Source organism: Bufo gargarizans, chromosome 2 (assembly GCF_014858855.1).
Source record: "Bufo gargarizans isolate SCDJY-AF-19 chromosome 2, ASM1485885v1, whole genome shotgun sequence".
NCBI lineage: Eukaryota > Metazoa > Chordata > Amphibia > Anura > Bufonidae > Bufo > Bufo gargarizans.
In genome coordinates this window covers 286,900,377-286,916,211 of record NC_058081.1, presented here as the reverse complement: position 1 = coordinate 286,916,211, position 15,835 = coordinate 286,900,377, and the positions used below count along the sequence as shown (strand labels likewise).

General features: G+C 43.0%; 1 protein-coding gene across 2 annotated transcripts in view; it reads right to left on the bottom strand.

The window, feature by feature from the left end:
• Window positions 1–15,835, bottom strand: part of PPHLN1 (periphilin 1) — a 103,275-nt gene that overhangs the window by 25,973 nt on the left and 61,467 nt on the right. For both annotated transcript variants that reach the window (XM_044280359.1, XM_044280358.1), the window contains exons 7-9: window positions 15,623–15,705; window positions 14,913–15,044; window positions 12,302–12,442 (exon numbers count right to left, since the gene is read on the bottom strand). In XM_044280359.1, coding sequence (XP_044136294.1) covers window positions 12,302–12,442; window positions 14,913–15,044; window positions 15,623–15,705 — 356 coding nt within the window. The remainder of the gene's footprint in view (window positions 1–12,301; window positions 12,443–14,912; window positions 15,045–15,622; window positions 15,706–15,835) is intronic.

The following is a 15,835-nucleotide window of genomic DNA, read 5'->3' as shown; positions in this document are numbered from 1 at the left end:
AATGTCTCCTAATATGTGTTAGTTGCCCCACCAAGAACAGGGTCACTGTTCCCACCAATCTGATGGAGCGTCCGATTGGGCGTGCCCCCTGCTACTCCATTCATTCTCTATGGGAGTGCTGGAGATAACAGCGATCAGCTATCTCTGACACTTCCATAGACAATGGGACATGCTAGCGGAAAACCCTGATAAGTGAGTTGTTCAGAGTGCACCCATTATAGGTGCACATTGTCAAAAAGGGCACACTGGCATCATAAATGTGTCTTTCAGCCAAATAAAACCTTGGGGGTCATTTACTAAAGACCAGTGCTTTACATATGGGTCTTAGTTCCTACACACTATAGCCATATTACCGCAACCCCAGAGCGCAGTGCCTGTTATCTTAGCCCCTGCCCGGCCTCTCCACGCAGCAGCCACCAGAGCGCAGCGACTTTTATCCAGCGCCGGTCTCCTGGCTCTGGGGGTTTATAGCCGCTTGATGCCGTTTCTTTGTCACCTAATGGATTTGAGATGACGTTATGCCCCGTGACTAGGGTTATCACAATATCAAAATTTTGATTAAATTTCGGTCCTATAAAAAAAAGTATTGCAATACTAAATACCACGCTTAAGAAAAATAAAACCCCAAAAAGCCGCGTGCATTCCGAATTTTATAATAGAACAGTCCTATCCTATTTTTGAGGAAACAAGGTGACAAAAAAAATGGCGAACTGTGCGTTTTTAAATTTTTTTTTATCTTACGGCATTTCCCGCATAGGAGATATTTTTCAATACTTTAATAGTTTGTACTTTTTCAAACTTGGAGATATGTAATATGTTTTTTTTTTTGTTTAGATATTTATATATGTAAAATTGGGAAAGGGGATGATTCAAAATTTTGGTGTTTGTTTTTTACTTTTTATTTAATAACTATTAGCCCCCTTATGAGCTAGAACCCTTGTCCTAGTCACCCTAAGGCCTTATGCACACGCAAACCGCGGATCCGCAAAAAACGGAAGCCGCCCGTGTGCCTTCCGCAATTTGCGGAATGGAACGGGCAGCCCATTGTAGAAACGCCAAACGGACAATAGGACATGCTATATTTTTTTTGCGGGGGCACAGAACGGAGCAACGGATGCGGACAGCACACAGAGTGCTGTCCGCATCTTTTGCGGCCCCATTGTAGTGAATGCGTCCGCACCCAAGCCTCAAAAAATGCGGCTCGGATGCGGACCACAACAACGGCCATGTGCATGAGGCCTAATAGAGCTCTATTAGAGTGAATAGAACTTTACTCTTTCCCTGCTGCCCTAGGCTTTGTGCACACAGCAGCAGGGAGCTTACCATGGCGGCTATGGAAGGATTCAGCAGCGTCCTGGCTGCCCTGGTAACTGATCAGAGCCCCGCAATTTCACTGCTGGGGCTCCGATCAGAAGCTACCACTGCACCACAAATGAGGAGTGAATTTATTTAGCCTCTTACAAATATAGACTGCGGGTGTCGGCCTTATCACACAGCCGGCACCCAGCCTTAATGACAGGGATCTCGCCGAACCGAAACACAAAAAAAGCCGCGTGCATTCAGCATTTAAAAAAAAGCCGAATTGCGCCGTTTTTATTTTTTATGTTCCAGTGTTCACCACATAGGAGATTTTTTTAAAATATTTTAATACTTTGGACTTTTTGGACGTGGCGATGTGTGATGTTTATTTATTGTTTATATATTTTATATGTAAAATTGGGAAAGGGGGTGATTTATACTTAATATTTAGTTTATTTTTATTTTTTAAACTTTTTATTTAATAACTATTTCCCCCCTTAGGGGCTAGATCTCTATCAGGGTGAATAGGATCTCACACTCTCCCTGATGTCCTGTGCTCTGTGAACACAGCAGCAGGGATGTTACCATGGCAGCCAGGGCTTCAGTAGCGTCCTGGTGCCATGGTAACCGATCGGAGCCCAAGGATTACACTGCTTGGGCTCCGATCAGAACTGCCACCAATGAGAAGGGGAGGGGACCCTGTGGCCACACCAATGATTCTAATTCTGGGGGGAAGGGGGGGTTGGGGCACGCACTGCGCCACCAATGTTTTTAATACTGGGGGGGGGGCACTGCGCAACCAATGATAACTAACCTTTAGTACAGGAGGCGGGTGCTGGCAGCAGATCAGCGGCAGTTAACCCCTCAGGTGCAGCACCTAAGGGGCCAACTGCTGCTGATCTACTGCCGGCACCCGCCTCCTGTATTAAAGGTTAAAGAGGACCTTTCATGGGTCCAAACATTGTAAATTATCAGGATATGTAGAGCGGCACCCAGGGATCTCACTGCACTATTATTCCTGGGTGCTTCTCCGTTCGCCAGCTGTGGCCCTCGGTTTATTCTCCAGCTCTGTATGCTAATTGCTAGCATTGGAGAAATGGGGAGGAGACTGCCCTTTTTCTCAATGGGCGTTCCTTCTCCCTGTAGCGCTGTCCAATCAAAGCGCAGAGCGTCACAGCCAGCTAGAAGGTGTTTTAGTTTTTTCTTTCTCCCTGGCTGTGATGCTCTGCGCTTTGATTGGACAGCGCTACAGTCAGGGGGAAGGAACTCCCATTGAGAAAAAGGGCAGTCTCCTCCCCATTACTCCAATTCTATTTATTAGCATACAGAGCGGGAGAATATACCGGGGGCCACAGCGGGCGAACGGAGCGGCGCCCAGGACTAATAGTATGTGCAGCAAAATCCCTGGGCGCCGCTCTAAATATCCTGATATTTTACAATGTTTGGACCCATGAAAGGTCCTCTACTATCATTGGTGGCACAGTGCGCCCGCCCCTCCTTCTCCCGTCTCTCTTCTTATTGGCAGCAGCGGCGGCACAGGGAGGAGAGAGAGAGTGACTCTGTTTCCCCTATGCTGCTGAGGGAACATGAGTGCGCTCATGTTCTCTGATGCTAGGCTGCGCAGTAGGGCAGCCTAGTATCGAAAAATGTCAAATCCCGGGATCGTATCGATACCGGGAAAAAAGTATCAATTGGGTATCGATATTTCGATACCGCCAACAACCCTAGTTTATAGTATTCCCTGTGTAAGTGTGTATACATAGATATCTGTCAGTCACTGATAGTTATACACAGTGGAGGTGTTATTAGTGATTGATAGCATTCTTTGTGTAAGTATGTATACAGAGATAGCTGTCAGTCACTGATAGCTGTACACAGGGGAGGTGTTATCAGTGATTGATAGCATTGTCTGTGTAAGTGTGAATACATAGATAGCTGTCAGTCACTGATAGTTGTACACAGGGGAGGTATAATCAGTGACTGATAGCATTCTCTGTGTAAGTGTGTATACAGAGATAGCTGTCAGTCACTGATAGCTGTACACAGGGAGGTGTTATCAGTGACTGATAGCATTCTCTGTGTAAGTATGTATACAGAGATAGCTGTCAGTCACTGATAGCTGTACACAGGGGAGGTGTTATCAGTGATTGATAGTATTCCCTGTGTAAGTGTGTATACATAGATATCTGTCAGTCACTGATAGTTATACACAGTGGAGGTGTTATTAGTGATTGATAGCATTCTTTGTGTAAGTGTGTATACAGAGATAGCTGTCAGTCACTGATAGTTGTACACAGGGGAGGTATAATCAGTGACTGATAGCATTCTCTGTGTAAGTGTGTATACAGAGATAGCTGTCAGTCACTGATAGCTGTACACAGGGAGGTGTTATCAGTGACTGATAGCATTCTCTGTGTAAGTATGTATACAGAGATAGCTGTCAGTCACTGATAGCTGTACACAGGGGAGGTGTTATCAGTGATTGATAGTATTCCCTGTGTAAGTGTGTATACATAGATATCTGTCAGTCACTGATAGTTATACACAGTGGAGGTGTTATTAGTGATTGATAGCATTCTTTGTGTAAGTGTGTATGCATAGATAACTGTCAGTCACTGATAGTTGTACACAGGGGAGGTGTTATCAGTGATTGATAGCATTCTCTGTGTAAGTGTGTATACATAGAGAGCTGTCAGTCACTGATATCTGTACACAAGGAGGTGTTATCAGTGATTGATAGCATTGTCTGTGTAAGTGTGAATACATAGATAGCTGTCAGTCACTGATAGCTGTACACAGGGGAGGTATAATCAGTGACTGATAGCATTCTCTGTGTAAGTGTGTATACATAGATAGCTGCCAGTCACTGATAGTTGTACACAGGGGAGGTGTTATCAGTGATTGATAGCATTCTCTGTGTAAGTGTGTATGCATAGAGAGCTGTCAGTCACTGATATTTGTACACAAGGAGGTGTTATCAGTGACTGATAGTATTCTCGGTGTAAGTGTGTATACGCAGATAGCTGTTACTTGGCAGTGTAATTCTGCCTGTGGTAATAATGATAATAGCTACTGAAAAGTTACCTGTACAAGTTACCTGTACAGAACAGGAATCATGACCTATTGTTAGACCTAGTGGACAGTGCAAAAATTGCAGGATTATATACATTTTTAAAAATGTATATTAAAAAAAACAAAAAAAAAAAACTAAGGATAGCAAAGATTTCCGCACCACCATCAAGCTGCTTAGGCTACTTTCACACTTGCGTTCAGAGCGGATCCGTCTGGTGTCTGCACAGACGGATCCGCTCCTATAATGCAGACGATGAGATCCGTTCAGAACGGATCCGTCTGCATTATAGTTTAGAAAAAATTCTAAGTGTGAAAAGTTGCTCAGACGGATCCGTCCAGACTTTACATTGAAAGTCAATGGGGGACGGGCGTCTGCCTGCTGAGCGGAGTGGAGGCCAAACGCTGCCAGACTGATGCATTCTGAGCAGATCCGCATCCACTCAGAATGCATTAGGGCAGTACGGATGCGTTCAGGGCCGCTTGTGAGAGCCTTCAAACGGAACTCACAAGCGGAGCCCCGAACGCTAGTGTGAAAGTAGCCTTAAACTGTCCTGCTCCCTTAGGTCATCAGCTGTAGATAACATATCCAATAACATGACTCCTAAACTGTCTGGTTCTTTTACGTCCCTGCAGAAGTAGGCACAGAGCTGTACTATTATCAGGCTGAGGTAGAAATGTGGATTTGGCCGCAATCCTGTCTAAATCTTGTTTTAATTACGGCACTGAGACAGCCAAGGGAAGCTTTCTGTAACGGTAACCAAAGGATATTTGAAGCAGCCTCAATAAGGATGTCTGTGCACGAAAAGGGGCCATACTGTATGTGTAGATGGATGTGTAAGTAAAGGAAATTCTTAACTGGAGCCCTTTCTTGAAGTGTATTTTTCAAAAATCAGCAAAAAAAAACGATGATCCGCTCAGATTTCCCCAGGGTAAACAAACGAGATTCCGTGCAAATGAAATTTAATGAATGGAAGGAAGGAAGATCATGAAAAGAAAGTGAAAATGTAAAAGCACATAGGCTAAATAAACAGATAGACGCTGCACTGGATTCCTGGAAGCTCAGTCAATGAAAGGTTAATCAGCGTCATAAGGAAAAGCTACAGCCACAAAGTTACACTTCTAGGAAAGCTAATACTTCATAAACTGCTGAGACCACACTTTATCTATAGAAAGCAAAGGGATTATTACCTACCTTGAGCCCTGTCCTCTTCTCCTCACTGCATGACCACTGTGAGGAGGAGTTTGACTAGAGAGGTGGTCAAGCTTGTGTCCTGCCGCTCAATGTCTATGGGACTGACAGACTGTAGAGTACAGGCGATAAATGATTTTACATGGATAAACCCTTTAAAGAGGATCTTTACTTTACCAAAATGTCTGTTTTACTAAATACTTATGTCCTGTGAAGTAACAATGCTGGACCATCTTTTCTTAGGACTGGGCATTGTGCCATTCCTCTGTCAAACCCCTTGGAAATGTACAAATAAATGTCTCCTGCGTTCACGTACTCCAGAATCAGCAACCTCCAGCTGTTTAGAAACTACAACTCCCAGAATGCTCCAGTGTCTTCTATGGGAGTTAGTTCAGCATATTTGCATGCTGGGAGTTGTAGTTTCACAGCAGCTGAAGTGCTAGTCAGTAAGGTTGCCCTGCATGGTCTAGGCACGTACTTTAAAAAATATATTAGACTTTAATTAGTTGCAGATTCCACATGGACCATACGTAACTAAGGCTAGGGCAACACGGTGACTTTGACCGAGATACATATTGGCTGGGCAGAAAGATCGCAATGTAATGCTTGCAACGTAGATCCCAACTAAGTGAATGGGGTAATGTAGTGAACCGCTGAATGGGGTCATGTAGTGAACCGCTAGATGAAGCCTAACACGACACCAAAGTCACAAGAAATCCAGTGCGTTTGCAACACAACCCCATTCACACTCATTTATTTCAATGCAGCAATGCTTCACTTCCATCTTTGGCAATGCAATGTGTGCTGCCCTAGCCTACCCACTCTGGTCCTGTGCCCTGGCTTCCATTTGGCCACCTTCTGGTCCCTGGCTTGTTTACTTACGGTATGGACATGGTCACCCGCGCCCATGAAGTCAATGTCATGGGACCACTGCAGTCCTAAAGCATCAGAACAGAAAGGCCCTCAAGACAGAAAGGAAAGGCATTTGTTTTTCCACTTCACATATTTCCATGTCACTTGGGCCAACTCCCAGCTAACTTGGGAGAAAAGTCTAGCAGAGGTTACAAGGGTGATAGAACCACCAGGTTCGGGCCCCAACAGCAGGCATATCCCTGGATGCATAGGACATCAAGTAGAAAGTAAGCCAGCATTATTTCATGAATAGAGTACACAAATGAATGGTCCCTGAAAGTCTGTGCATAAAACAGCCCTGCTCATGTCCCTAATAAATCTAATTAGTAAAGTACGTATCAATACCAATAATACACCGCAGAGATTGGGCATTTTCTAGAACAAGGATTATTCTGTTGAATGGATATGCTTTTAGCTGGACGGTGAAATCAGCGGAGCAGAAATGTGCAGTGTGGAGCTGAACCAAAATAAACAGTTCACAAGTCCCTGGGCCAAGAGGTTGAAAGCTTACCTTCCACACATTCATTTAATGTCCCTGTTTATGTAGACTTTTATATCGCACTCCCAACAGGAAAAAGAAGCAAATATTTCAAAATGCTACTTCAAAAGACAGACGATAAAATGACATGAAGTACTGCATGTGGGCACGTCAAGCGAACACATATCTTCTCCAAAATACAGTGCCACCTTGGACCAGCAATGAAGACCTTTTCAGTAGAAATGCAAAAAGATTGATACCCTTGGATTTACAGAAAACTTCACTGCTTCTACAAAAGTGGGCTAACACATAAAATTACAATAAAATATGTTAATCAGATAAAACCATAAATCCCATAGTAGAGACAAAGAGGCAAAATCCCACGGGGAGAGGTCTGACTGGTCACCAATCAGTATATCATTCCATACACATCAGATGGGTAACATGAAAAACATTAACCCAGGATCATAAGGTATAAAAGTATAGTACTCAAAAATCTATAGTGCTAGATGCCACAAATACCACGTGTCCATAAAATATAAATGGCAATATGTGGTAAACATGCAATAAATAAAAATAAAAAAAGTGCCACTAAAGTGCTGGCAGTGTGACGATACATTACACATAACCGACCCATCAGTAGTCCTCTCCTGCTGGGATGACATAGCCCCTATATGCATTTCGGTTAGGCTTTCGACTGGGGTTTGTGTCATTCCATTTATACCCAATATTTAAAGGGGATGTGGAGCGACATAATACTGATGGCTTATTCTCGACATAGGTCATCATTATCAGATCGGTTGGGGTGCCAGGAGTCATGACGATCTCTTTAAAAAACTGATTGTCAGGAGTGCCAGTAGTGTGACCCTCACCATCTGATATTGATGATCTTGAGTATTAGCCACCAATATTATACCACTGCGCAACCTCTTTAAACCCCTCTAAACCAATAACTGCATCATCAGAGGTCTGACATAAGAAATACATAATGTCACGGCACAGCACACCCCTACTCCTGTTACCAGATCGTCTAATAGAGGCGGTCCCGGAAGACGGCCCCAGTAACTTGAATATCAGTATTATTAAAAACGCAATAAAAACTACACATATAAGGTATCGCCAGTTTCGTACTGACCTGTAGAATGAAAGTAACAGGTCAGGTTTATCGCAGATCGAACATCGTAAAAAAAAAAAAAAAAAAGTAAAACTGTGGCGGAATTGCATTTTTTTTCCCCAATATAACCCCATTTGGAATTTTTTTCCCCGCTTCCCACTACATCATATGCAATATTAAATGGTGGCGTTAGAAAGTACAATTTGTCCTGCAAAAACAAGCCCTCATACAGCTATGTGAAGTCATGGCTCTGGGAAGTCAGGGAGCACAAAACAAAAACGCAAAAACTAAAAAACCTCTAGCGTAGAAGGGGTCATTTTCTGATGACATATTTCCTTTAATTTCCTCCTTTGCTGGCTTTATTCATTTTTCCATCACATTATACACTGCTGGTATCCAGTATTGCAGATATGAGGTGCCTGGGGCAGGACAGGAACTACTGCCATGTGCCTATATGAACTCCCACGGTCCAGGTCACCAGAGAGGCTAGTCTTTTTCCTATAGTGTCCAAGCACGGCCACCACTGATGGATTACAGGGTGGTCATCACCATGGAAACAAGCAGTGTATACCCTATTTTTTGCCCCATAAGATGCACTTATTCCCCCCCCAAAAATGCGTCTTATGGGGCGAATGCTGACATTTTTACATCGCAGGCTGCGATGTATGAGCGAGCGGGGAGGGACTGGGAGGAGGAGCTGGGGGCCGGCAATTGCGGCGGGGCTGGTGAAGTCACTGTACTCCGGCCCCGCCGCTCCAGTGCTGCACTATACAAATATACAATGTCTCATTCAATTAAAAGTGATTAAACATGCCCCCTCACTTTTAATATTACCGTACACCCTAACAGCTTCTGTAGAATGCAGGCAGGCCAGGACGGGCGGCAGCGTAACTCCCTGATGTCACTTTGCAGGCACGTGACGTCAGTGAGTGCCACGCTGGCCGCCCGGCCTGCCTGTGTTGTACAGAAGCTGTTAGGGTGTACGGTAATATTAGGGGTGAGGGGGCATGTTTAATCACTTTTAATTGAATGAGACATTTTATATTTGTATACTGGAGGGGGGAATCTGTGGATGACAGTTTTATAGGGGACATCTGTGGATGGCACTGTTATAGGGCTGGGGGGGTCTGTGGATGGCACTGTTATGGGTTGGGGGTTCTGTGGATGGCACATATATAACAGTGCCATCCCCAGATCCCCCATAACAGTGCCATCCACAGATCCCCCATAACAGTGCCATCCACAGATCCCCCATAACAGTGCCATTCACAGATCCCCCCCATAACAGTGTCAGTCACAGATCCCCCCCATAACAGTGTCAGTCACAGATCCCCCCCATAACAGTGTCAGTCACAGATCCCTCCATAACAGTGCGTCATCCACAGATCCCCCCATAACAGTGCGTCATCCACAGATCCCTCCATAACAGTGCGTCATCCACAGATCCCCCATAACAGTGTCCTTCACAGATCCCCCATAATAGTGCCATCCACAGATCCTCCATAATAGTGCCATCCACAGATCCCCAGTAATAGTGCCATCCACAGATCCCCAGTAATAGTGCCATCCACAGATCCCCAGTAATAGTGCCATCCACAGACCACCATTAGTTCCAATCCCACCAAAAGCACACCTTTTGGTTAAAAATATTTTTTTTCTTATTTTCCTCCACAAAAACCTAGGTGCGTCTTATGGGCCGGTGCATCTTATAGGGCGAAAAATACGGCAATTTGATGGAAAAGTTTATCCAGCCAGCAAAGGAGGCAATATGGACAATCACAATACATTAGTAAGTGCCTTGTCTTAAATGGCATTTGTTGAAGTGAGAAAACCCCTTAAAAAAAAAATATATATATTTTTTTTTTTTTGACATTTCATAGTGGCATATCAATGGTTTTCATCAGTGGTGGTCTGTTTGAGCTAATCTCTTAAACAGAGCGCTTTACTCGAAACAGGCCCTTCTACTGAACCTGTATCCTGCAGTGAGGCGAGAGTGATCTGAGTTTGCGCTTCTTCTTTTCCTAGCGATCGGTAGGGATCCAAGCAGCTGGACCCCCACTGACCAAAACATATGTGGGTAAGATACATCCCTTAAGGTGTACAAGGACACCTTAAGGGAGTTAACTGCACCTTCATAAACTTAAAATCTAGACCGTTATAATGCAAGTACAATCCAGACTCCTAAATCGACAAAAGATATAGCACATGAGAAACTAGGACAAAGAGCGCCGTCCTCTGCTCCGCTAATGCACTCTGAGGAAGTGTATAAAGTAAGCTGAAGAGAAAGGCTACAGTGTTTATTTTACATGTAAGCTTGATTCAACACATTTGCTGGCTTTCAACCTGTAACTTGATTCATACGGCCATCCCATGGAAAATGTTAGGCAGGGAACATTTCATCCAAAATAACAAGGGGCAGAAAGTGGCGGCTGGATGCACAGGATCTGGATTTATACGTACAGGTAGTGATGTCCAATACAAGTGCCCGTTCATGCCAACAGACTCGTAAATGAGAAACAGTCTAATGTAATTTGTGTTTCGAACTCTGATTCATGACAGTGAACAGAAAGTTTCCAGTTTAAATTCATAAGCTGTATAGTCCTAATAATCATAAGTGAGAATGTACTGTGTTTTATCCTGTGTGAGCTCAAGGCTTCGGCACAAACCTCTCCCCTGTCAAGAGAATGCTTTGCAAAAGGACTAAATGTACATCTCCTCCACAGTAAATCAACAGATCGCTAAGTGACCGGTACCATTACATTCAGGTGAGCTAGCCCCAGAAGGCATTGTGCCTGTCCGCATCCGTACATCTGTTCTGCTAAAAACATAGAACATGTCGTATTCTCTGCAGTTTTGTGGACAGGGATAGGACATTTGTAGAGGAGTTTCGAAAAAAAATGGTTGGCATGCTTACGGACAGGATACATGTTTTTTGCGGATCTGCGATATGCGGACTGTAAAACCTGTCACAATAGCCAGAACTGGAGTTAAAGAGGCTGACTTGCCTTGGAGCTGATAACCCCTATTGTCCTAACCTGTGCCTCTTAACAAAAAATAAAAACAAAAAAACACTCGCCTGTCTGTGGTCCCACCTCTGCTTCGTCTGGTGACCACTGCAGCTAATCACAGGCCTCAGCGTTCACATCAGCTTAATCAATGCTGATAAGCGAATGGACTTCGGATGAAACATCTGAAATCGATTCGCATAAAACTTCGTTCTAATACTGTACGAAGCAGGAGCTCCTTACAGTATTAGAATGTATTGGCTCCGATATACTTGGAACCGAACCAAAGTTTGGGAAATGTTTTTTTTACAATACAAATTAATTTATGAAGTTACTGCGCAAAGTCTCGTGAGACTTCGCTAAGCAAGAACTTTGGCTCATCGGAGCCAATACATTCTAATACTATAAGGAGCTCCTGCTCCGTACAGTATTAGAACAAAGTTTTATGAGAATCGACTTTGGATGTTTCATCCGAAGGCGATTTGCTCATCCCTAGTCACTACTGACATTTCCACCATGTTCAGCCAGGACAGGAAATGGAGAACAGCGCAGACTGGAGCAGCGTCGGAATAGCACTGGCGGGGTATTAGTGGAGGTTAGTAATGCTTCTTTTTTCATTTTAATATTTTTCTGGCGCTTAAAAAATAAAAAAATAAATAAAAATCGCACTATAAGGGAGCATTCACACGACCGTGTGAAGCCTGTGCCCGTATTGCGGACCGCATTTGCAGATCTGCAATACACAGGCTCCATTCTGTGTGCATTCCGCATCACGGATGCGGACACATTCATTTCAATGGGTCCGCAAATCCGGAGACGTGGAACGGAACCTTACGGAAGCACTACAGAGTGCTTTCTGAGGTTCTGTTCCGTGCTTCCGCACCGCAAGAAGATAGAGCCTATACGGCTGCCACACTGCAGGTGCCGGTGTTTAGCGGACAGCAATTTGCGGTCCGCAATACGGGCACGGGCTTCACACGGTCGTGTGAATGCTCCCTGTAGGAAACTGTTTCTTCATCACTCTAGTGCTCCGGGGGCATCCTAGCATCATGGACAGCTGTAATGCTATATTTTGCTGACAACCATTAACCATGAAGGGGCGAGAGAAGCTGGAACCCGTTTCATTTTAAAAAAGGGCTTGTCTGCTTGAGGTTGCTTGAAAATAGATGCAAAAGACACCAGCTTTATGTTGGATAGGAAGCAATGGCACAAGCAGATTATTCCAATCTTACCTCTTCAATTTCCTTCGTTTTTGCTGCAATTGCTTTTGAGCGGTTGCCAAGTGGAGAAGTTTCATAAAGTTCTGGGTTCACAGAAATGCTTGCTTCTGGATCTGCTGTTTGATCGGCATATAATGCATATGATGTGCCAGCCTGGGAAGCAATGGTACAAGATTTTGGTAAATGAGCACATTTCACATGTGACAATATACTACAAACAATGTAAGCTAGTGAGCGCTACTGGAAAAGCCTGGAACCCCCAAAGGATTACACGGGATATGTCTATAATAGGGAAGCGCTGCTGCTGCTATGTCCATACCTAGGTCCTTCCTGCTGCTTATGGGATTGTACTCATCTGCCCACTACTGCTGCAGATATGTATCAAAGAGTCTCATAGCGAAACAGAAACTACATGATGTGTTGGGTTCATAAAATATGTATTTCAGTGAGAAAATGTATTTTAACAAACCCCTTATGGGCACACCTTACCCTCCTTACTGTCATGCTGAGATATGATGACCCTAATGCCTGAGAGATTCTCGTCACCCCCTTCTGTCAGGTAGGACATTGCCAGGCACACTTTGTGTGGACTCAAAGAACCATCAAACTCAATATCCGCATCCAAACTGGCTAGAACTGTACCAGGGCTGATTCACACAACAGTGTTTATTTGTTCACATCCGTTCCGCAATTTTGCAGAACGAATGCAGACCCATTCATTTCAACGGGGCCGCAAAATATGCGGACAGCACACGGGCTTCTGTTCCACAGCCCCGCAGAAAAGATGGAGCATGTCCTATTCTTGACAAGAATAGGCATTTCTATAGTAGGGCTGGCCGTGTTTTGCGGATCCACACTTTACGGACTGCAAAACACATACAGTCGTCTGAATGAGACCTAATATAAAGACATATTTTATAAGGCCTCCTTTTACTTTTAGATGATCATATCACTGAAATACCACTGCAGCCCTCTAGACCAGGGATCAGCAACCTCTGGAACTACAACTCCTAGAATCCTCCTTCGCAGAATCCTACATGCTATCCATATTAAAACCTAACAGCAGGCTCCATGTCTTGGTCTCCACAGATCACTTTACTGCAGTCATCTCATTATCATTACAGGCAGGATTAGAATGGCAGATATCATCTACAGTATATATATAGGTAACACAGGATCCAACATTCACAATAGGTGATAATGCTGTTAGTAACAGCTAAGGCAAGATGGCTGCCCCCATAATCATGTTTAGGAAATAGAATAAAAAAATAGAATCAGAAAATAAAATCAGATTAGAAAAAAAGGATATGCGTTACGATCTGGGTTTAGCTGGCAGAAAACCACACAATACCATTACCTTTGACACTCAACACTGTCTAGGGAGATATTCCCAGATGTTGAAACATCTTACTGTGGCCATGCAGGACTTCCCCTCACCGACAGAAAGAGGAAGGATAGGTAGGTTGTTGCTGATGATGAAACATGGCAAGCACATGGACAATTTAAAAGGGCTCCTTACCATTCACTTTTATAGCATATAAGTTAGATATGCAAATATAATTGGTGGGGCTCCAACAGTCACCGTCCGTGGTGTACATTTTACAGTTTGTTTTTTCATCCCCACCTTCCAAGAGGCATAACTTTTAAGTTTCCATTCACACAGCCATATGAGGGCTTATTTTTGGCGCGACCACTTTTATTTTTAATGGCACCATTTAATTTACTATAGCTTATATTGGAAATCATGAAAATAGTTGTTTTGGTTTTTGTGTTTACAGCGTTACTACTACTACAGGCTAAAAACTTGACAGCCTTATTCTGCGGTTCCCCACGATTAGGACAATGCCAAATTGATATACTTAACTATATATAAAAAAAAAAAAAATCTTTTTTTTAATTATTATTATTTGCATTGCCATATGCAGACAGCCATAACTTTTTTATTTTTCCATCTACAGAGCTGTATGAGGAATAATTTGTTTGAAGGGAGGAGCGTAGGGTTTTTTTGTACCATTTTGGGGTACATAAGACTTTTTGATCACTCTTTATTCAGTTATTTTTTATTGTTTTTTTTAATGTGTAAAATTGGGAGAGGAGTGATTTGAATTAGTATTTTTTATATCTTCAAAAACCTTCAGAAGGCACAGAATTGGGATAACATCATTACAGCTCTGTCATTCTCTTGACAGGCCGAGATAAAGATGCCTACAGAAGAGGACATTGCACTTATCAGTGTAATGTCTGATGTTCTAACTCAACCAACTTCCCTCTCTGGTTGGAGTGACTGGTCTGACTGAGAAAGTTAAGTGAGTTTGCTGTGATAAAAAATCCAAAGAAAGGGGGAAGGTAAGAGCCAGGACAGGAAGTAGAATACATGGGGTGACTTAAAAAAATGATATTAAAAAAAAACATACACCTGTCTTTTGTTTAAAAAATACATATTCACATATAGACTGTCAATATGCGCTAAATAATAAATAATGGGCTAAAAAATTCATTTTTGATGGCAATGTCCCTTTAAATTATGAGACCAAGCAACTTGAATAAAGCGCCTATAGTTTTGTAATTCACCACAATGGCACATGAATGACGAGAAAATAACTTCATAAAAGATAAGAAGTACCTTTACAAGTTCTTCTGTTGCATCCGGCAAGTTGCTTTCAGAAACCTTGTCCATTTTCTCAGAAACCCATTTGGAAGCAACTTCAATGAAAGTACTTTCCACCAGACGACTCCCTTTATCAATTTCTACAGTCTGTGAAAATCAAATCAGTTACTTTATGATGTGACGGATAAATGAGTTCCCATTTGCAAGGATTTGTCAAAACATGTTGACAGATGAACTATTTGCATGTCTTACATAGGTCCTGTAGAGGTAGAGGTGACTTCACAACTACAGTACTTTTTTGTAAACTTTGACTGTTGTAGCTGAGACGGTCAAACATTCTATCACAGCATAGTCCTACACAACCTGTTTAGTCTCAATGCTTAAAGAGCAGATTACTTTGCATGATCTAGAATGTTATAAGTAGAATGCCTTGGCGTTAGCTGTTCTTCATTAAAAAGGTGATGTCATGCAGTCATTTCCATAGAAAAAGGGTGATGTCATGCAGCCATTAGCATAGAACAAGGGTGATGTCATGCAGCCATTAGCATAGAACAAGGGTGATGTCATAGTCATTTGCACAGAACAAAGGTGATGTCATACAGTCATTTGCATAGAACAAGGAAGAAGCTCCTGAATGGAGACAACAAAAGGGTGTAACATGGGTACAATACAAGGAGGCAATACATGGGTGATATCCCACTAGCAAAATTGTCTTGATGAAGTACCTTTGCTGGAGGAATGCCTACTGAGCTTGATGGAGATGCATCTTTAGATGACCTTAAACCATGTGGGCCAGGTCTCTCTTTACCTGAGATAGAAAGATGTAAAAGACAAAGCCACATTACAGTGGTGCTACAGTATATAACATCAAAATATATTATTCAAAGCAAGAGTTTATTCTTCTTTCCTAAAATACAGTGACAGCATGCAATTTTGAT